Consider the following 22,536-nt stretch of genomic DNA (forward strand, 5'->3'; position numbering starts at 1 on the left):
TCCCCTGGCTTGCTCAGCCTGCTCTCTTATAGAACCAAGACTACCAGCCCAGAGATGGCACCACCCACAAGGAGACCTCCCCCCTTGATCACTAATTGAGAAAATGCCTTACAGTTGGATCTCATGGAGGCATTTCCTCAACTGAAGCTCCTTTCTCTGTGATAATTCCAGCTGTGTCAAATTGACACAAAACTAGGCAGTACACTACCTAAATGATGTTTTTGTTTGTTTGTTTTTGAGTGAAAAGTGGAGACATGCCAAGTAGTGGAGGCCCATGTCTTTAACCCTAGCACTCGGCAGGCAGAGGCAGGCAGATATCTGAGTTTGAGGCTCGTCTAGTTTACGGAGCTAGTTCTGGAACAGATAGGGCTGCACAGAGAAACCCTGTATTGAAAAAAAAAAGTGGGGACCTGAAGCTGTATGTAAGAGTGTGAACTAGCTCTTCAGGGATGTATCAGAGGAGGTTTATCCATTGGGGCTATTGAAGAGAGAACACCCAAGCCATTCTCAAGAAAGCAGGATTCAGAGGCTGATTTCTTGGTGTTAAATATGGCGTTCTTGGGCACAAGACGTTATGGAAGGCTCCGACCTTTTTTCTGCTATAAGAATTGGGGTGTCCAGTGTGCTAAGGAAATAGTCCTGGAGGTGAAGGAGAGGCAATGAGGAATTGTGAATGATGAGAACTGAATTGAAAGACTATCAGGGAAGCTGTCCAAATAGCCTCCCCTCAGTGAGCAAGAAACAGAAATCCCAGGTGAATCCTGACATCACAGAAGACATCCATGACCAGACCCCAAACTGACTCTAACTCTAACCTGAAACATGACCCTAGTTCTTGCGCGCACCAGACTGGCCAGCAGTAACAGGATCCTTCTGCACACGTTTATTGGGAGAGCTTGATTTCAGAGGCGAAGAGACCCCGAACCCAGAACTGGTGCTGCTTATATAGGCCTAGGAGAGGCGTGTATCACACCCGGATTGGTTATATACTAAGCCTCATTTGCATGTTCCTCATCTGATTGGCTAATCTCTCTCTCTCTGTTCCTCACAGAGCCTCATTATCATACCTCATTTGCATGTCTCACATCTGATTGGTTATACTCTCTAAGCCTCATTATCATGCCCGGGCCAGGCAGTGTCTTTGCAAAATCTTTACTGCATATGTACACATCGGTTGTTTGTCCAAACTTATGCGTGCTGGCCAGCAGTAGTCAGTGCCACTCTGCAACGGCACATGTGGCTTCCCACACCTAGTCTAGCCCTAACCTAAAAGATAACCCTCAGCCTATCCAAATCCGAGACTAAGCCTAAGCTTAACCCCAACCCTAATCTTCAGTGTAACACTAACCTTATCCCAAATCCATCCTTAACTAAATCCTGTTTAGAACCCTAACCCTAAACCTAGTTCCATCTCTAACAGAGCTCTATCTCCTGTCCTGACACTAGCCTAAGGCTAACCCAGGTAGGGTCCTGGTTCTAAGCTTAGTGCTGGAGAAGGGAAAGAGACGGGAGAGGAGGGAGGAAACGATAACTGAAAGTCTAAACTTAACTATAGTTCTCATCCTAACTCTAACCTAACCTTAGTCCTAATACTAACCCTAACCCTAGTTCTAGCCCTAACACCACTGCAACACTAGTCTCAGCCCTAGTGGGAGTGACCCCAGGCTTACCCAACACCAGGCTTACAAAGTGCCACCTGTCTTCCTTTAGGTCAACTGAGTACTTAGCATTCAAGATAGGTTGGTAACAAGATAGGTTCTGGAAATGTGACTGTCACTCTGAAAAGGGATTCAGTCAACCTGCATTTTGCAGTCTATTGGCTAGAGACAACATCAGACTTCTATCCTGCTGTGGCTCCCACAGCTGCCCTGAAGGGGCAGGGCTACATTACCAGAAGCTTACCATAGTCGTGCATGAGGGAATATGTCCCTGAAGTATTGAACAGTTGCCATCCATAGTTCTTTATGTTAGATCCTGTGCTTTGTGTCAATGCCTCCTATGTGGCTAGGGATATCTTAAGCCTCAAGTAGGGCTTCCTCTCACTCCATTTCATCAGATGAGGAATCTGGGTTACCCAGAAGCCCAGCATCTTCATCAGGGAGCAGATTGCAGAGTGAGGGACAGAGTTTGAATACAGCCCAGACAACTTCTTGTTCCCCATCTGAAGTTCTTTTTTTTTTTTTTCAAGAAGAATTTTCCACCATTTACTCTTGTTATCAAAAATAGTTCAACTCTTTTTGCAAAACAAAAACAAAATTGTCCATACTGAACACACACACACATACCTAACCCTAACCCTAACCCTAACCCTAACCCTAACCCTGATCTGAAGTTCTAGGCAAGGTAAGATGACATTTTTCATGTCCAGGAAAGAAGAATTTGAGGTCAAGTGTAATTTCCCAGCAGGAAGCTCCCCTGTCAGACTGGAAAAAACCATTTTCTCAAAGACAACCCAAGCCCTGTAGGGAGTGGCACTTTCTCAAAGACAACTTGGCCCAGGGAGTGGCACTATTAGAGGGCGTGATCCTGTTGGAGTAGGTGTGGTTTTGTTGGAATAGGTGAGTCACTGTGAGTGTGGGCGTTAAGACCCTCATCCTAGCTGCCTGGAAGCCAGTCTTCCACTAGCAGCCTCTAGATGACAATGTAGAACTCTCAGCTCTGCCTGCACCATGCCTGACTGGATGCTGCCCTGTTCTCACCTTGATGATACTGGACTGAACCTCTGAACCTGTAAGCTAGCCCCAATTAAATGCAGTCCTTTATAAAACTTGCCTTGGTCATGGTATCTGTTCACAGCAGTAAAACCCTAACTAAGACAAGGGTTGAGAGATGTCCAGGATGGCTCACAACGTTAGAGGTGTCCCATACTGTTGGAGATGATTCCTGAAGAGGACTGGATTAGCATCCCCTAGTTCATAGGCAGAGCCTTAGCCTCCAGAGCACCAACATGGTGTCTTGTGGAAATGAGCAGGTTTAGCTGAGTTCAGCAGGGTGAAGTTCTGGTGAAAGAAACACTGTCACCTTAAGGGTAGAAAAGGACAGTTTGGCATGGTGGCACATGCCTTTAATCCCAGTGCTGGGGAGACAAAGGCAGGTGGATCTCTGTTTGAGGCCAGCCTGGTCTACACAGTGAGTTCCAGGACAGCCAGTAGTATGTAGAAAGAACCTGTCTCAAGCAAGCAAGCAAACAAACAAACAAACAAACAAACAAACAAACAAACCACACATTAGAATTCTGTCTCTGCTGTGTGAAGACAGGGTAGGGAGAAGGTCCTCCCTAAACAGCTGATACCCTGCCTGGTGACTTCACATTTAGATCTGTGGGGTGGTACAGTTACGATTTTAGCCACTCTGTGTTTTCCCACCACAGCTGAGCAATTGGAGAAACCTTCTGCACGGCCTCCTCCTTTGATGTGTTGGTTGAGTCTGGTCATTACAAGGCTACGTGGAACTGCCTCTCTAGCTTCCCCAGGGGCAGCTTTTCCTCCACACATTGTACTTACCCACCAGGCCAGTGTGGATGCTCCATCTCTACTGATTGGGTTGTAGAGTAGCTTCCATTAAATATCCCCATGAGTGACTTCCCTGGCCTGGGCCCTACCCACTGCTGCCTTTGGATAAATTTTTGCCCCAGTCATGGGAGGCCAGATGTGCATTCACACTGCCCTTTAAGAGAAGGCCATTGACCTCTGAGCGGCAGATGTCCTTGGCTGTGTTCTTAGATCTAGAGATGAGGCTTTGAAATGTAACCAATGAGTTTGGAGCAAGGATCTTATCCTCTGGGCTTTCCAGTTAACCCATGGAGACCTCCATTTATCGACAGGAAGGTTAGTGCCCATGCTGCCTATGAGAAGGTGAGACACACGGAGCAAAACCAAGCTGGCATCTCTGGGTACCATATGTTGGTGCTACCATATTGTAGTGGGAAGAGTCACAGTCACTCTGTCCTCCACGTGATGAGGGATTCAGGACCCAGGTGTGAAGCACTACACGCCATTCTGGGATTGAGCTGGATGAGAACAGCCTTCTTTTGGGTTTGTGTGTGAGGATACATGTGTATGTGCATGTATGTGGAGGCCAGAGGTCAACCCCAGGTCTCATTCCTCATGCCTAGAGCTGGCCAAATAGGCTAGGCTAGTTAGCCAGTGAGTCCCAGGGACCTGCTGTCCGCACCTTCTCAGTGCTGGAATCAGACGTGTCTGCCATCATGCCCAGATTTCTTTTGAAGAATTCTCAAGATTTCTTTTTCATAAGATTTTTTTTTTCTGAAAGAATTCATGTCTGTATGCTTGCAGCAACCGAATCAGCCTTGTAGACTGTCTTCTGATTCCATATTCCTGATTTATTCCATTCTATTTGCATCCTGGGACTCCCGTATCTGCATCTGCTGCCTCACAGCCGGTTCATAATGGGAATCAGAATTGGCTTTGGCATGTAATTGACTGACTTATTAACTGATGAGATATTGCAAGAGTCATTGTACAAACTCACAGTGATCAAGGGTTCTGCCAGCTTCCAGCCTTCCCTGCCACTGATATGTGGTTTGGATGAGACTGAAAATAACAAACCCAAGTTTCTCTCTGCGGCCTGTTTTGTGACACACAGGAACATGAACTGCATTGGTGGTGGTGGTGGTGTAGTGGGGATCAAATCTGTGACCAAATGAACTCGGATGGTTCTTAGAAGATACCATGTTTTCAGAGATTTCTAATTTCCATGGAAGTATTAGCATACTGTGTTAGTTATTTTTTTTTTGTTGTTGCTAAGATAAAATACTATGCTAAAAGTGACTTATGAAAGAAGCAGTTTATTTCAGCTTAAAGTTCCAAGTGGATAAAAGTCAATCGCGGGAGGAATAGCAGCAAGCATGAGAGCAGGGCAGGATGCTTAGCAGTCAATCACATCCGCAGACATGCAGCTCAGGGAGGGAAGAAGGGGGAAGGGAGGGAGGGAGGGAGGGAGGGAGGGAGGGAGGGAGGGAGGGAGGAAGGGAGGGAGGAAGAGGAGAGGGAGAGAGAGACACAGAGAGACACACAGAGAAAGAGATAGAGAGACAGAAAGACACAGAGACACAGAGACAAAGACACAGAGAGAGTCAGGGAGGGAGGGAAGGAGGGAGAGAAGAAGGGAGGGGAGAGGGAGAGAGACAGAGAGATACACACAGAGAGAAAGAGAGGCAGAGAGAGACAGAGACAGACAGAGAGAGACAGAGACAGAGAGAGGACAGGCTAGGATATACAGCCTGTCCTCAGTAATGTACTTTCTCTAGCGAGGCTCCATTTCCCAAAGGATTCATAACTTCCCCAAATAGCACTACCAACTGGAGGCCAAGTGTAGTTTTCAAAAGCATGGGCCTATGGGGGGCATTGCTCCATCAAAGCATCATGCATGGTGTATGCTTATAACAAAAGGACATGTCTTAGCTGCCTGCTCCAATGAGTCTTAACATGATTATATCCTTGTAGCTACTGTTCTGAGCAAGGATAGAATGTATTCAGCTCTCCAGAGAGTTCTTTGTGTCCCTTCCTGACAACAATCCCTTGCCAAAGATAATCATTGTTCTGACTTCCTCTACCATAAAAAGGTTTTTCCTTGTTCTGCTTGGGATAAATGGGTGCATTCATGGGTAGTCTCTCTCTCTCTCTCTCTCTCTCTCTCTCTCTCTCTCTCTCTCTCTCCACACACCCCCCTCCCCACCAGAGTGTTGTTGTGTTAGCATGTGGTGCACATGTTGTTCGTATTTTTATGGCTGTATGGCATTTCACATGTTATTTCCTGACAACAGTTGTGTTGGGTATCAATGTATTCCTGCTGTCCCCCACCCCATGGACTGTGAAAGTAGATATGGACATTTTGAATATTGCTGCTCAAAGTCCAGCTCTTAAAGCTTGTCAGTGCCGGAGAAGCCTTGTAGGGGAGAGAGTTTTCCGTGAAGGTCAGCGCTGCTGGCATGACAGGCTCTGATGTTGAGGGTGCCATCGCCATCAGCACCAAGCAGAAAGCAGCTTCTGAGCAAGGCCACCCCCTCCAGAGCATCAGTGAGGGCTTGCACACAGCTTGCCCAGGCAGCCCAGGGCGCTCCAGCCCTCCCTCCCTCCCTCCTGCCTCCCTTCCTCTCTTTGTGTGTGTGTGTGTGCATGTGTGTCTCTGTGTGTGTGTTTGTATGTGTGTGTATATGTGTGTATGTGTGTCTCTGTGTGTGTTTGTATGTGTGTATATATGTGTGTATGTGTGTATGTATGTATATGTGTGTATATGTATGTATCTGTGTGCGTGTGTATGTGTGCATGTGTTTGTGTGTGTTTGTATGTATGCATGTGTGTGTATGTGTGTATGTGTGTATATATGTATATATATGTGTGTGTATACATGTGTATATATGTGTGTGTGTGCATATGTGTGTATGTATGTATATATGTGTATATGTGTGTATGTGTGTATATGTATGTATATATGTGTATATGTGTGTATGTGTGTATATGTATGTGTATATGTGCGTGTGTGTTTGTATGTGTGTATGTGTGTGTATATGTATATATGTCTGTATATGTGTATGTATGTTTGTGTCTTTGTGCATATATGTGTGCATATGTATGTGTATATGTGTGTATGTGTGTGTGCTTTCAAGCATGTTCCTACGATATAGAACTGAATGGCTCTGCCTTTATCACAAGGTCCAGATCTGGATCAGTGAGGCTTTTCCTTGGCTATGTATCCACATGTGTCCCCAAGGTAGCAATTTCTTTGTACTAGGCTTTTGTTTATATTAAACTTTCTATTTGCAAGTAAGTCAGCGGCTTCTCTGTTTGGAATGCAGAGGCATTTCTGGCAGTTATGAACCATGCTGCTATGAACGCCCGGGCCTTGTTTCTTGGTGTCCGTAAGCACTAATTTCTGTTGACTAGGATCAGGCAATGTTTGCTGAGTCATGACATGTGTGCCCCTTTGGGTGGATGCTGCCATAGCAGGTGGGGTTTTCTTAATGAAGCAATTCTTATAATATGCACCTGCTGGAGGGTTTGAAAATGCAATTCTTCTCACTCCTGGTCAGTGTGGGTGTCTCTGCATGTCCCTGTGGTCTTTTCTGACCCGGAGCAAGCTATTGTGACCTTTGGCAGGATGATTCAGGTGAACAGTACAGGTGGACACAGGCTTACAGTGGGTTGAGGATCAATCTCCTGGGGGCCAATGGCTCTACTCTGACATACGGGCATGAGCTCTTCTCACATCCCCCCCCCCCCCCGCCATGCTTTCCCCGTGGCAACAATGGCCCTAATAACTCTAATAATGAATCACTCCTGTAAAAGGACGTTTTGCCTCAGTGTTCTCCGTGGGCCCTGAGACCTTTTCAATAAGATGAGTAGGGAGCCTCAGCTTTCAAATTGTGATAGTTTGTATATACTCAGCCCAGAGAGTAGCACTATTAAAAGATGTGGCTTTGTTGGAGTAGGTGTGGCACTGTGGGTGTAGGCTTTAAAGACCCTCATCCTAGCTGCCTGGAAGCTAGTATTCTGCTAGGAGCCTTCAGATGAAGATGTAGACCTCTCAGCTCTTCCTGCATCATGCCTGCCTGGACACTGCCATGCTCCCACCTTGATGATAATGGACTGAACCTGTGAACTTGTAAGCCAGCCCCAATTAAATGTTGTCTTTATAAGACTTGCCTTGGTCATGGTGTCTGCTCACATCAGTAAAACCCTAGCTGAGACACATATCAAATATCTGTTTTCCTGAGTCAGCTTGGTGTAAACTGAGTTATATGACATCGTTGCTCTGTGCCTCTGAATGCTGCTTCCTGTATGTTCTGAAGAATGTTCTAGAGGTTCCAACTCCTTCTGTCCTCGACAGAAGCTCCTTCAGGGTCTGGTGCCTCCTCCACATGCCTGCAGAAAACACTTCTGTCACCTCAACACGAGCCACCTTTGAGGCCTGGTATTCGTTGTTACTTCTCTGTTACTGCAATGAAGCAATGTGAGCAAAGCTACTTATAGGAGGAAGTGGGCAAGGCTATAAATCCTGAAAGCCCAGTGACAGGCTTCCTGCAGCAAGGCTGCACCTCTTTCCTTCTTTCTTTCTTTCTTTCTTTCTTTCTTTCTTTCTTTCTTTCTTTCTTTCTTTCTTTCTTTCTTTCTTTCTCTTTTAAAAATGATTTATTTATTTGTTCATTCACTTTACATCCCGATATCAGCACCCTTCCCTCTCAGTACCCCCTCACACAGATCCTCTCTCTATTCCTCCCTCCCTTTCTTCTCTGAAAAGGGGGAGCCCTTCCCCTGGTTATTACCCCCCGCCCCCATTCCCGTCTCTCCAGCACCTTAATCACTGCAGGACTAGGCGCATCCCCTCCAACTGAGGGCAGACAAGGCAGCCCAGTTAGGGGAATGGAATCCACAGGCAGGCAACAGATCAAGGTAAGCCCCCACTGTAGTTGTTGGGAGACCTGCATGAAGACCAAGCTGAACTTCTGCTACATATGTGTAGGGGTGAGGGAATCCAGCCCATGTATATGCTCTTTGGTTGGTGGTTCAGTCTCTGGGAGCCCCCAAGGGTCTGGGTTAGTTGACTCTATTGGTTTTTCTTATCCCTTCCATGTTCCCCAATCCTTCCCTCCAACTCTTCTGCAAGACTCCCTGAGCTCCATCTAATGTTTAGCTGTGGGTCTCTGCATCTGTTTCCTTTGACTGCTGGGTGGAGCCTCTCAGAGGACAGTTATGCTAGGCTCCTGCCTGCAAGCATAACAATACAGTTAATAGTGTCAGGGGATTGGTTCTTGCCCATGGGATGGATCTCAATTTAGATTAGTCATTGGTTGGTCATTCCCTCCCTCTCTGCTCCTCTATCTTTGTCCCTGCACAATTTGGAGGCAGGGAATGTTTTGGGTTGAGGTTTTTGAGGGTGGTTGGTGTCCTTATCCCTCCACCGGGAGTCCTGCCTGGCTACAGGAAGTGACCACTTTAGGATCCATATCCCCACTGTGAGGAGTCTCAGCTAGAGTTATACCCATAAACATCCTGGGGTCTCCTCCAGCTTCAGGTCTCTGGCATGTCCTAGAGATGTCCCCTGAATCCCTGCTGATTTCCCTTCTCTCCTGCGCTTCCTGCACCTGATTCCCCTTCCTCACTCCCCTCCCCTTCTAGTATCTATTTTGTTTTCCCATCTGAGAAAGACTCAAGCATCCTCCCTGGGCTCTCCTTGTTGCTTAGCTTTTTTGTGTCTGTGGCTTGTATTGTGGTTATCCTGTAGTACTTTATGGCTAATATCTACTTATCAGTGGGTACACACTGTGTATGTCCTTTTGGGTCTGGGTTACCTCACTCAGGATGATATTTTCTAGTTCCATCCATCTGCCTGCAAAAATGCATGGACTTTTTGTTTTAAATAACTGAGTAGTACTCCACTGTGTAAATGAACCCCATTTTCTGTATCTGTTCTTCAGTTGGAGGACATCTAGGTTGCTTCCAATTTCTGGCTATTATCAATAAGGCTGCTATGAATCTAGTTGAGCAAGTGAGCTTGTGGGATCATGGAACATCTGTTGGGAGTGGTATAGCTGGGTCTTGAGGTAGAGCTATTCTTAATTTCCTGAGAAACCACCAAATTGATCTCCAGAGTGGTTGCACAAGTTTGCACTCCCACCACCAATGGAGGAGTGTTCTCTACAACCTTTCCAGCATGAGCTGTCCCTGGAGGTTTTGACCTCAGCCATCCTGATGGGTGTGAGGTGGAATCGAAGAGTTGTTTTGATTTCCATTTCCTGATGACTAGACATGTTGAACATGTCTTTAAGTGTTTCTCAGCTATTAGAAATTCCTCTGTTGATAATTCTCTGTTTAGCTCTGAACCCCATTGTGATGGCTGTTCCTGGTTGTCAACTTGACTACATCTGGAATGAACTACAATCCAGAAATGGAGGACACATCCCTATGATCGAGATCCTGAGGCTAGAAGACACAGTTTTCTGACCTGGATCTTGACATGGGATATCTTTTGCTTTTGATTCAGATCTTGAGGCATAGTGACCATGAAAAGGTTAGGCCCATGCTACACACCTTAAATCCCAAGAGACAGAGGCAAGCAGATCTCTGAGTTCAAGACCAGTCTGGGAGAGAGCAAATTCCAAATCTAGTCATGGTGGTACACCCTATAATCTGGGCCATACCTTCTGCTGGAGGCCTATATAAGGTCTTTGGAAGAAGGAAGGCTCTCTCTTCTTTGCCTGTTTGCACTTACTGGTCAGTACATCTGTTGGAACCTACTTCTTATGGATTCCAGCTTATATATAAGGCCAGCTGAAACACATAGTCTCATGGAACTGAGAAACTGCTAGATTCTTGAACTTCCCATTCACAGCTACCCCTTGTTGGGTTAGTTGGATAGCAGTCTGTAAGTCATTCCAGTAAATTTCCTTAATATATAGAGACAATCCATAAATTCTGTCACTCTAGAGAAACCTGACTAATCTACCCATTTTAAAATTGGGTTATTTGTGTTGTTGGTGTCTGACTTCTTGAATTGGTTTATTTGGGTTGTTGGCGTCTGACTTCTGAGTTCTTTACATATTTTGGATATTAACTTTCTGTCAGATGTAGGGCTGGTGAAGGTATTTTTCCAATCTGTAGGCTGTCATTTTATCCTATTGACAGTGTCCTTTGCCTTACAGAAGCTTTTCAGTTTCATGAGTTCCCATTTGTCAATTGTTGATCTTAAGGCCTGAGCCACTGTTTGTTCTCTTCAGGAAATTGTCTCATGTACCAATGAGTTCAGGCTATTCCACACTCTCTGTTCTATTATATTTAGTGTATCTGGTTTTATGTTGAGGTCTTTGATACGCTTATACTTGACTTTTGTGCAGGGTGATAAATATGGATCTATTTGCATTTGTCTACATGCAGACATCCAGATAGACCAGCAACATTTGCTGAAGATGCCCTCCCTTTTCCACTGTATGGTTTTGGCTTCTTTGTAAAAAAAAAAAAATCAAGTGTCTACAGATGTCTGGTTTTACTTTTGGGTCTCTCAGGAAGCAATCATACCAGACTATAGGCAGTGAGGGTCTCCCAATGCCTAATCACAACGTATATGAGGAATACAGTGATGACAAACTTGGGAAGACTCAGCACCAGTAAGAAGCAATCGGGAGATGAAGCCCCCGAGGCTGTGCCTCTCGAGGTACATCCAGCTGTGCAAAATGGTTGACTATCTCCAGGAAGCTCACTTCCCTTTGTAGTTCCTCCTACATGGTGTCTGCCAGTGGGGCCTGAGGACTGCTTTCCTTGCAAATCATGAAAAAGCCTTATCCTGGGAAGGGGTGGCTCAGTCTTTGCCTGGTAATCCTGGGATGGGATTCACTGAGCAGCCATCGTTCTTCTCTGGCTTCAACTGTGGTGACCCATGAGTTCATTTCCTTTCTGTGTACTGTCCTCTCATCCTTAGCCACTTCTCTCATGCCCCTCTCGGCTACATTCAGCAGAATGGATCTTTCCAGATTGCACAGCTTAAAGGTTAAGTAGCCCAAGGTCACTCACTCACTTCTGCCGTAGTGTTCACATTTGGTTGGCATTACACATAGTGACCACCTGCTTCTGTCTACTAGAAGCTTGGGGCTACAATCTAGGGAGACACCGCCCTTCCAGAAAATGCTGTCCTAATCTATATTCCTGCTGGTTCTAGTATCTCTCAGACTCTAATTTCTGAGAGGGAGGTGTCTGCTTCTTACAATTCAAGGTACAAATATTTACTCTACATGGGATATTGAGGGTGTAACTTTGGACAGAGCTTCTTGGTAAATCTATTGTAGATAGAATAAAATGGTACAATTCCTTTTGGAAACAGGAAACCCAGGGAGTGTTGGCATTGGGTGTGGCCTCTGCTTTGCCCATGGACTAGCATTTGGTATCCATGTATGAAGTGAGGGAGTGGAGTGCTTGTCCCTAGGAACGTTAGTCTTTGTGAAGTGTCTAGAGAAAAGGCTCCTTGGAGGTAAATGTATGTGCTACCAAGCATGGTTGTTGTGTTTTATAAAAAGATGAAGAGAGAAGGAATATGTTTTGGTGGATATGAAGTCAGATGTAGGGAAAGGGGTTGCCTCTGTGGGCCCAAGCTGAGACATCCAAGCTGAGGGGCCAGCCACACAACAGTACATAGAATAGTTTATTCAGGGCATGGGGAGGGGAGTTGAGGGAGTAGAGACAGAGAAAGGCAGAGAGAGTAGAGGAGTAGAGGAGTAGAGGGTGGCCATGAACACGTGGAGAGAGAGGGGAGAGAGGGAGAGCATGAGCTGGAGGACAGAGTAGGAGCAAGAAAGCAAGAGAGAAAGGAGGGGGCGAGCAGCCCCTTTTATAGTGAGTCAGGCATACCTGGCTGTTGCCAGGTAACTAGGGGGGTAGAGGGCAGGGCGAACCTAGACAACATGCTAACATTCCCAGTTTTGATGACATGAGACCTGTATCTACATGGTAGAAGGAGAGAACGGGGCTCCCAGTAAGTTTTTGTCTGACCTCCATGCATATACTGTGGCACACACACATACAGTATAATGAGTTTTTTAAATGTATTTTTATTTAATTTTAAAATTATGTGTGTGTGTGTGTGTGTGTGTGTGTGTGTGTGTGTTATTGTGACTCTGTGTGGGTTTGTACACAAAATGTAGTTGCCTGCGGAGGCCAGAAAAGGGTATTAGATTCCTTGGAGCTGAAGTTACAGGTGGTTGTGAACTGCCTGACATGGGTACCAGGAACTGAACTCAGGTCCTCTGAGAAAGTTGCTCTGAGCCATTCTCATTCAAACTGCTATAGTACACTCTCAGACCACATAGGTTTGTGTATATATGTATATATATATATATCCATTCTAAAAGGAAGCAAAGCTCATAGTGAAGAAATATTGGATAAAAAGCAAGACTGAAACTAAGCGTGGCCAAGTCCAAATGCTGAGGTTCTCTATTTAATGTCATTGAGCTTAGCTGGCTCGTCCTTTCCAGTTCTGCTCGCTGCATCATTCGGCTCTCTCACGTTCCACTCTCCGTGTGCAGCTCTCCTTGGTAGATTCCCATGGCTCTGGCAGGTCTAAAATCTTGGAGTCTCCATGCAACCCAGGCTTCACTTTCATCACTTCATGCAATGGCCTCTCAGGGCTTCTGGCTCTCTCAGGGCCTCATGAAGAGACTTCTCTAGCCTCAGCAGCCCTCCTTAAGCACAGAGGAAGACTCCACAGCCCTTTACCCATGTACCTTTCATGTCTCTGAAGCCAGAACCACATGGACAACAGTTTCGAGTTTGGCTAGCCCACTGGAACCATGTTCACAGTTTCTTTCCTTTGTTGTGTTTTAGGAGCAGAAAGTTCCAGATGCCCTTTCCTCTCATAAGATGAGAGTTTATCTGGGTGGGGTCCTGGCCTGAGGACACCTTTATTCCATATTGGATCAGGCCTTCCTTTAATCTCCTTATCCCTTTCAGCACAAGTCTTGGCTCCAACATTAAATTCCCTGGTTGAGGAAAGTGATCTTTTTCCTCAAACCGTGAATTATTTTGCATAGGAGTCATTACAGATAACCAAAGCCAATAATAGTATTAAGCTGTCTGGAAATCTCTGCAAGTGAAATCAATCTCTCAGTCTTCAACTTAATCTCAGGCAGACTCTTATGACAAGGGCAGACATCAGCCACATTCTTCGACAAAACATCACAAGCATGGACTCTATCTGGGTTACTAATATTGTTTCCTTTAAAACCCCTTGAGGTAGGCCACCACAGTCCACAGAATTTTCCTCCACACTCCTACTAGGATGGCCCACTAAGCTCAGCTTACAGTGCTCAACCAGCGTCTCAGTCCTAAGTCCCACTGTCTTCTATGTTCCTCTAGAACCTAACAAGGTCGGGTCGATCCAGCTTTACCCAACTCCTGGTACCAACTTCTGTGTTATTTTTCTCTTGCTGTGACAAAAACACCATGAACAAAGGAGCTCATACAAGTATTCACCTGGGTTTATGGCTTCAGAGGGTTTGAGTCCAGGATGGCAGAGCAAAGACAAGATGGTCAGAACAGCTTAGAGTTCACATCTAGATCCATAACCATGAGGCAAAAGAGTGCACACTGGAAAACCTTAAAGCCCATGCCCAGTGACACGCCTTTTCCAACCAGGCCACATTCCCAACCCTTCCCAAACAGTTACACCAACTGATGACAAAATATTCAGACATATAGGCCAGTGGAGGTCATTCACATTCAAACCGCATCAGGTCCTATCATCACCTGTGAGGCTCAAGAGGATTCTCAGATATTTGTTGTTGTAGGCAGGGGTTGGCTTTGTGTCTCGGTTGTACCAATTTCAGAAGTGACAAAACTGAGGCTAGGATTGCAGCTCAAACACTTGCTCAGGGTCACACTGAGAGGGGGAAGTGTCAAGTCCTCCAGTGAAGTGTGAACAACGTGAACTCTATCTTTTTTTTTTTTTTTTTTAGTTATTTCCGAGAGACACAATCATCATTTTTCGGTAGATAAACCAAGTCCAAAAGGTTATCTCAGAAGGTAATGTGAGACCTCACTCACCGGCTGCTCTTTAAAAGGAATTCATTTCCTCTTGGCTTCTATTCTGTGGCTTCATCCTCTGGACGAACGTGAGCTCTTACTCGGCAAAGGTGAGTGTTGTTCTTTCTCAGTATGACCACACTAACACAGCTGTTCCCAAACTTACTGAGAAAGAAGAGCAGGCGGGTGATAAAAGAAAACCGGATTGGAGGGTTTAAAGAGTAGCCTTAAAACATTCACAGGTTTTGAGAGTTTCAAGGTAATTTCTCAAATCAGAAAACTTGGACGTGGCTCTGAGTTCACAACTTTTCTCATTGCCATGACTGAGCACCGGATGAGAGACGGCCACAGAGGAAGGACTTATTTTGGATCATGATTTGAGGTTATACTCCATTGCAGTAGGAAGACATAGGTACCACTGGGGGCAGTTTGTAGTTATGGTAACAGGAGTATGAGGTTGCTTGCTCACCTCTCCTGGACTAGGAGGCAGAGAGAGGACATGTAGTGGACCGTGTCATAAACAGAACGCTCATCCCTAAGAACTCATTTCTTGTCGCTGGGCCACATCTCATAAAGGACTCTACACTTTCCTATAGCTGCACCATTAGCTGTAAGAGTTCAGACACATGAGCCTCTCAGGAAATCAAATTTTTAAGAGTTGCCTTTTGAGCACAGAGAAGTCTGTGGACAATCCTGTGCATATACGCAGAATGCACAGCTTCCAGACCCATAGGCTGTCTAGCTACTTTGTGTCATTCTTTGTCAAGGAGACTGAATAGTCCATCAGTGAGGGGCTGGCTGTCCCCAGAACTGGGACCAGTGTCTAGAATCCCAGGTGTGGCACTGTGAGCCAATGTGTTAGGCAGTCCTTTGTGCCTCACCAATGAGGTGTGGCTTCCATTTCTGTTCTGAAAGATTCCAGAGTTTACTCAACTGTGCGTCTCTTCATGTATCTCACCTACCTGGCACATCCACTCAGCATTTATTTTAAAAGTTCCTTTTAAAATTGTATATGTATGGGGTTTGATATAATTCCAAACACATATATAACGAGTGGTGTTTGCACCGATTCACAATTCTATTTTTTTTTTTTTACACCAAAGAAAACTTTTTATTCAAGCATCAATCACCAGTTATTTAAAGATACACAAGAAAAGACAAACATACAAAGGCTGGGTATCAAACAAGTGATTTCTAAATTCAGTACTTTTGAGATATGAAACAATTCACTACCCTTAACTCTGTGTATTGCCACAATTGATTTGTAAGTTGGTCTACAACTGTCTTCACTCTTAAGTTATTGAGTTTTTCAGCTTTATATCATTTTAGAAAGGTTATACAATTAATGCTAGCAACAATTCTATCTCCTTAAACACTTATTTTTCCTTTGCATTGGGGACTTTCTTGGTAAACTTTAAAATTTTTTTTCAGTTTATGTGTTCGGGCTTTTATTACTCTACCCCGACACTTCTCAGGCCTGGCCGTTTGTCTTTGTTCTTTCAGATGGCTCACATGAAGACAAGGCTAGTTTACGCCTCCATTCTCATGATGGGCGCACTCTGCTTGTACTTCAGCATGGATTCTTTCAGAGAACTCCCGTTTGTTTTTAAGAAAAGTCACGGGAAGTTCCTTCAGATTCCGGATATAGACTGCAAGCAGAAGCCGCCTTTCCTGGTGCTGCTGGTGACGTCATCTCACAAGCAGCTGGCCGCTCGCATGGCCATCCGCAAGACGTGGGGTAGAGAGACATCTGTGCAGGGCCAACAGGTGAGGACCTTCTTCCTTCTGGGGACCTCCGACAGCACCGAGGAGATGGACGCCACAACCCTGGAGAGCGAGCAGCACCGCGACATTATCCAGAAGGACTTCAAGGATGCCTACTTCAACCTGACCCTGAAAACCATGATGGGTATGGAATGGGTCTACCACTTTTGTCCTCAGACAGCTTACGTGATGAAAACGGACTCTGACATGTTTGTGAATGTTGGCTATCTGACGGAACTGCTGCTAAAGAAAAACAAAACGACCAGGTTCTTCACAGGCTACATAAAGCCCCACGACTTTCCCATCCGGCAGAAGTTCAACAAGTGGTTTGTGAGTAAGTTCGAATATCCCTGGGACAGGTACCCACCTTTTTGCTCTGGTACTGGTTATGTCTTTTCCAGCGACGTGGCGATCCAAGTATACAACGTCTCAGAGAGCGTTCCGTTCATCAAGCTGGAGGATGTGTTTGTTGGGCTCTGCTTGGCCAAGCTAAAGATCCGGCCGGAGGAGCTGCACACCAAACAGACCTTCTTCCCTGGCGGTTTACGCTTTTCCGTGTGCCGCTTTCAGAAAATTGTGGCATGCCATTTTATGAAGCCCCAGGACCTGCTCACTTACTGGCAAGCACTGGAGAACTCGAAAGAACAGGACTGCCCTGCTGTCTGAGGGGACCCTGGGGGCGCCTAGGACAAACTTCTGATAACCTTTGGTGATGATTTGGGACGATCTGGGATGGTCTTGCTGGGAACTGTCTCGGGTAGAGAGCCGATGAGGATGTTCTCAGAGCCACACGGGAAAGGGTATATACGAAAGCTGAGGAATGACTTCTTCCCACTTGGCACCCGGAGCAATAACAGATCTCGTTTTTTTCAGGCCTTTGCGGGATGCCCTCAATGCTTGAGACATGCCCTTCATCCACCTGTTTCAGGGCTCAGCATACATTAGAAGCCCTGGGTAGGTTAAGAGCCAGCAGCCAGGGTCACTTACTCGTTCAAAGACTCACAGCCTGTAGACGAATCGGGAATGAGAATCAAGTGGTATCAGGATTCAATTGGTGGTCGATCCCCAACTGGGTATCCCATGCCTTGGGAGAAGGTGGTGGTGGGAGAAATTGTGTGTGGGGGGATTCTTATAACTAAGTAGCATCCTTCAGTCCTTTTCTGGGGTCTCCTGCCCCTCACTTGTACTTTTTGAATGTTAAGGCTAGGATGAACCGGCTTCTCAGGCCTTGCCTCTTGCTCAAATGATATAGCCGGGCACTGAGTTAATACAGATTAACCACTTGATACCCAAAGTGTCCTCAGTATGATTTTAGGAGACATGCATGCCTGCAGCCTCTGTAGCTCACTTCCATGCTAGAAGGAACCCGGTTTATAGGACCATAAAAGTCAGGCTGACAAGCCGCTGCTGAGTCTTGCTGTGTAGACTGACTACTGCTAACATCCCGATGAGGGAGATGTCTCCACTGAGCCAGCACTACATTGGATGCACTATTAGTGACTATTTGCAGCCCTGGGGGCACTTCAGACCTCTAAGTTCAAACTCAAGGGTAGCCAGGTACAGGCATGGTCTGTATGGATACCCGGGAGCTTTCCTGGGCCCTGGGCTGGGTCTGAGCTCCTGAGATACAGAGCCAGGAAGTAGGCCCAGTCTAGGGGCTCTTCCTGAATCTGTGGTCCTTACCGACCTCCCAGAATTTATCATGTAGTCGTAGACATGCTGAGTGTTGCCTTTTGGAATTTAACTTTCTATTCTCAGCTTAGTGTCCCTACCCCTGAAGGTTTTCAGAGCTGGGTAAAGACAGGGGACTTATGGCCATTCATCAGACAGGTAATCTTGCTGTGTGTCACAGGAATTATTGCTTTCCCACAGCTTTTTACTCTTCTAGATTTTACTATGTGCTTGGGGCAAAGACTGTGTAATTATAAATGTTGGAATATGCTCTCACCTGAACTCAGGAAAACTTAACGGTCGGAACACCGTTAGGTTGGAGGAAGCTGGAAGCTGCCTCCGGGGCCTCATTTTCACACTTGTTCCTGTCTCTCCTATGAATCTCTTCCACGACTCTTGGGGAAATTTCTTCTGTCTGTGACATCCTTCAAAATCATGCAGCACCAAGTTCTGGACCCTCATTGAGAATATGTGAAATTCTGAACCAGGTAAAGAGAAAGGGTATTTGTTCCTGGGTGTGTACTATGGACTACATACACCATCCAAACCCAACCCAACCCTACATCTTCTTTGACAGAGGGGGAAGCCAAAGCTTGTAATCACGTGGTGGTGTTGCTATCTAGAGGGTGGGAGAGCTGGCATCGGCACCTAGCACCAGCCACCATGTGCTAGACCTTCCGTTTACTCATTCATTAGCCATATTGCTCTTTGCATCCGCACATCATGAACAAGGTCAAGGTTAGGTCTGCAGAGAGCAGACTGGATCGAGCATTCAGTGCTGAGAAGATGGTTGGGCGTAGGTATATGCACAGGGCACTGGAGCCTAAGCAGATGTGGTCACACTTACTGTTGCATTTAAGATGCCAGCACCCCTGGCAAGGGGCCATCCTTCATTCTTACAACCAGATTGGTTGTCCGCAGAGGCAGCTGAAGTGACTCAGTGACTCATCCAGCGTCGGAGACGTGGCACAGACACAATGCTCTGTCTTCTCCTTTGGTGCACTGTCCACATCCCTTTCCATGGGCTTGCTTCTCTCAGAAGCTTGGGGCTGGTGCTACCCCAGGAGTCACCAGCATCTCACTCTGCCTGCACGCTGCCACTTCTGACCTGGCTGTTGTCTTGAGTGTTGGTCTACTTCCTGGTTCTGCTTGACTTCCTGTGACTTGGCCCTGGGGTTATCCGTGGAATTCTCACAAACCTCCCATTTAGACTAGCCTTCTCACGAGGTCATGTGTGGCCAAGTCTGGCATATTGAGTTCAGTCCTTGAGATCTGTGTGGTTGAAGGAGAGAATTAATCTTTACAAGCCCGCAGTGGCACATATGTGCCTGCACACATGTGCATGCAAAACTGTAATAAGTAACATGTAAATGAGACAATTTTTGCAAAGACTCCTTCAAACAGTGACCTCTGAAGGTCTTTGCTTATTTTTATTTCTGTGTTGCTCTCCATGATGCAAATCCTTGTGTGTGAACACTGGCACAGGTGTAGTAGAAAAAAAAAACCCTCTCAGTTAGGATTATTTGCAAAATGCCTTAGTTTGGTTGGGAATTCAATAGAAAATTTTGTCAGGGTCTTGCCCCAGGTCTGTCTAGTTCCCTACTTGTTAATTTAACTCCCAGGATAAGACCCTCAGAGCCGGCCTTAGACTGATCCTGGAGGTGAAGGGTGAAACCATCCAAGCTCAGAGTTGAGAAGGGCTGTGTAAGCCTGACAGGAGCAAGTCAGAGTGAAGCAAAGTAACAATAGCAAAAGGTTTTAAGTCCATTAAAAGTAGCATTTTCTAATTACCAGGCATAACACTTTTAAATACAAGTAGAAAATGGATTTTGTGGCCAAATGTCATATACCTGCTTTTTTTGTGATATTGTTTTGTGGTTTTTGGTGCTGGGGATGGAGCCCTAATGCTTATCAGGGCTCCCCTACTGTGCCTCTCCAGCCCCCTGTTGAGTTGTTTTTCACCATGTGGTTTACTACCTCCTGCAGGGGTCTTGGGGATCAGAGCCTGGTGCCTCCAGTTCAGATGCTGTGCTGGGTATTTCTAACTGTTAACTCTGGAAGAGAGTTTTAATGAGAAATTATTTCTTCATTATTAATTGACGTAGAAAGATTCAGTTCATTGTGGGCGACACTATTCCCTAGGCAGGGTATACTAAACAGTACGAGAGGAGAAAGCCAGCCGAGGGCAAGCAAGGATCCGTGTTTACCTCTCTGTTTGTGAGACTGTGGTGTGCTCATCTGCTTCATGTTCCTGCCTTGACTTCCCTGCAATAACACACTGCAACCTGGACTTGTGAGCCAAATAAACCCTCTCTTCCCCAAGTTGATTTTGTCACAGTAACAGAAGGGAAGCTAAACCAGATGCTCAGGTTGATACCTGCGGGCTCAGACCACCAGGCCCTTCTCACCCTGCCCTGGATGTCATCCAGTGCCATCTCTCTGTCCCACACAGAGGGGAGCCCAGACGCTGCTTACATTCTGCTTCAGGGAAATATCAGAGGAGGAGAGCTGACTCATTTCACATAAACAAACAAACAAAAACATGCCTCCTATGACTGCAAACAACTCATCTGCAGCTGCGGACACTTTGTGGTCAAATTTGATTTCCAAAAGGATTAAAAAATTAAGTGTCACTGAATGGAGTTTGGAATTGTCATTTGCCTGTATGAGGCTCTGATACTGTACTTGGGGAGCGGGTATATGTATTTATGATTTATTAATGATATTTATCTTTAATAAAAATTAAGTTATAAGCAGCATAATGTGTGTGAGTGGTTCTAACTTTCAGCTCCTCTGAAGCTAGTAATACATGTATGGCCTAAATTGTACTATCTTGCTATCTTTCCACTGGCGTTTGTGTCTGGAAAAACAGAAAAACTTTTTTTTTTTTTTTTTTTTTAATTTGGCTTTGATTTTGTATGCTTAGAAAAGTACTGCTGGAGATCCTTGCTTATGTTCAGAAGATACGAGGACTTCTCGATTCTCACATTTTATGGAAACAGAGCCATAAAACTACAGTTTGGAGGACTTTGGGGCAGTCAACATCTGATGGAGCAGTGTGTGTGTGTGTGTGTGTGCTGTTGGTAATTATAAATCCAGACATTAGTAGGCAATTATCCTCTGGAATTATTCTCTCTCGGGTGTAGTTTCCTTTTGTTTGAGCTTAAGAAATTAATATTACGAATTGACTGTGCCTTTGGGGTCTTTGATACTTATCCGTTTCAGAGGAACAGCTTGGATCCCGGGTCTCTGATGTGTCTAAGGTGGATGAATCAGAAGCGTCTCCCTCTGGCGTTAGCGTGACTGCCATGTCTCACGGGGTGCAGCCACTGACTCTCTGCACCCATGCTCCGTGCTGCCTGCCTCCTATGCCAGTCTCAGAAACCAAACAAAAGTTGGAAGCAGCAGGACTGTGCATGGACGTGCAGGATGCCAGCTTCCAAAGGCTCTCTCATCCTTCACCCACCAGCTATGCCTCGCCTCTCTGTGAAGGCTGGCCCAGTCCTGCCTGCATGCCAGTCTTGCTGCCTCTCCAACGAGGCTCCTACCATCATCTCTTATCCATCTACAGCTCCAGGGCCCCCCATGCCCTCTAGAATAGTCCTTCAGTATAAAGATTGCTCTCCCTGTTTGTATTGGCATTTCTCTAGACCTCCTCCTCTCCAGTTCTGTCTTTTGCTTTCTCTCTTAGTGCAAAAACTGTTCCCACCAACAGCCTTCCCTGTGTTATCTGCTCTCAGCTTGTTTCTCTCACCGGGTACATTTTGACCCATCCTGGTGTAGGGACAGCGCCCTCCCTGTGGTAACCACTTCTGGAGTATAGGAGGGGGTGGTGTCCAGACTGCTTCTCCATCTTCTCCCAAGGCATCTTATCCTGTAAGCCTCTGCTTCATGACAGACTCTGGTCTGCGTTGGATTATTAAGAAGCCAGAAGAGGTGCCAGGGACATGGCTCAGTGGATAAAGTGCTTGCCACTCGAGCAAGAGGACCTCACTTTGGATCCCCAGAACCTCTGTAAAGCTGGGTACAGAAGCACATGTCTGTTATCCTAGCCTCTCTACTGTGAGATGGGAGGTGGAGACTCCCAGAAACTGAGGGCCAGTTGGCCCAGTAGACGAGGTAGCCAATGCCTCAAACAAGGTGGAAGGCAAGAGGTGACGCCAGAGGTTGTCCTTTGAGTCCCACACATGTACTGGGACACCTGTGTGCCTCAGGTGACAATAGACAGGGAGGAGCCTCAGACAGGAGCAGCCCATTTCCATATTAACCGGGTGGTGAGTTCCAGAGATCTGTCTCCCAGAGACAACACCAGAACCAAGCAAGACTTTCTACTCATTTCTTTCTGTTTTGAGATTTCAAATACTATACTAAACCATGGTGCCAGAAGTGAGCTGTTAACAGCTAATGCTTTTGTGTGTGTGTGTGTGTGTGTGTGTGTGTGTGTGTGTGTGTGTGTGTGTGTGTGATTTGTTGGTTCTGGAATGTGGAAGAGGAGACCCCATACCTGAGAAATACCCTATTCAGAGTCTTAGAGAGTAGAAACTCTTTGCCAAGGGAAGCATACGTTCTTTCTGAG

The 22,536-nt window shown here is 45.9% G+C and overlaps 1 protein-coding gene across 5 annotated transcripts in view; it reads left to right on the forward strand.

Annotated features, from left to right (window-relative positions):
- B3galt5 (UDP-Gal:betaGlcNAc beta 1,3-galactosyltransferase, polypeptide 5) overlaps nucleotides 1–20,719 on the forward strand; it is an 84,059-nt gene extending 63,340 nt beyond the window's left edge. For 3 of the 5 annotated variants that reach the window (NM_001122993.1, NM_001358389.1, NM_033149.3), the window contains 2 exons: nucleotides 14,459–14,635; nucleotides 16,029–20,718. In NM_001122993.1, coding sequence (NP_001116465.1) covers nucleotides 16,029–16,955 — 927 coding nt within the window. In that variant the 5' untranslated portion in view covers nucleotides 14,459–14,635 and the 3' untranslated portion in view covers nucleotides 16,956–20,718. Of the gene's footprint in view, nucleotides 1–14,458; nucleotides 14,636–16,028 lie in introns of all 5 variants that reach the window. The other 2 variants (XM_006523117.1, NM_001358390.1) reach the window with 1 other exon arrangement.
- Nucleotides 20,720–22,536: the final 1,817 nt, after the last annotated feature.

This window comes from Mus musculus, chromosome 16 (genome assembly GCF_000001635.26).
Source record: "Mus musculus strain C57BL/6J chromosome 16, GRCm38.p6 C57BL/6J".
NCBI lineage: Eukaryota > Metazoa > Chordata > Mammalia > Rodentia > Muridae > Mus > Mus musculus.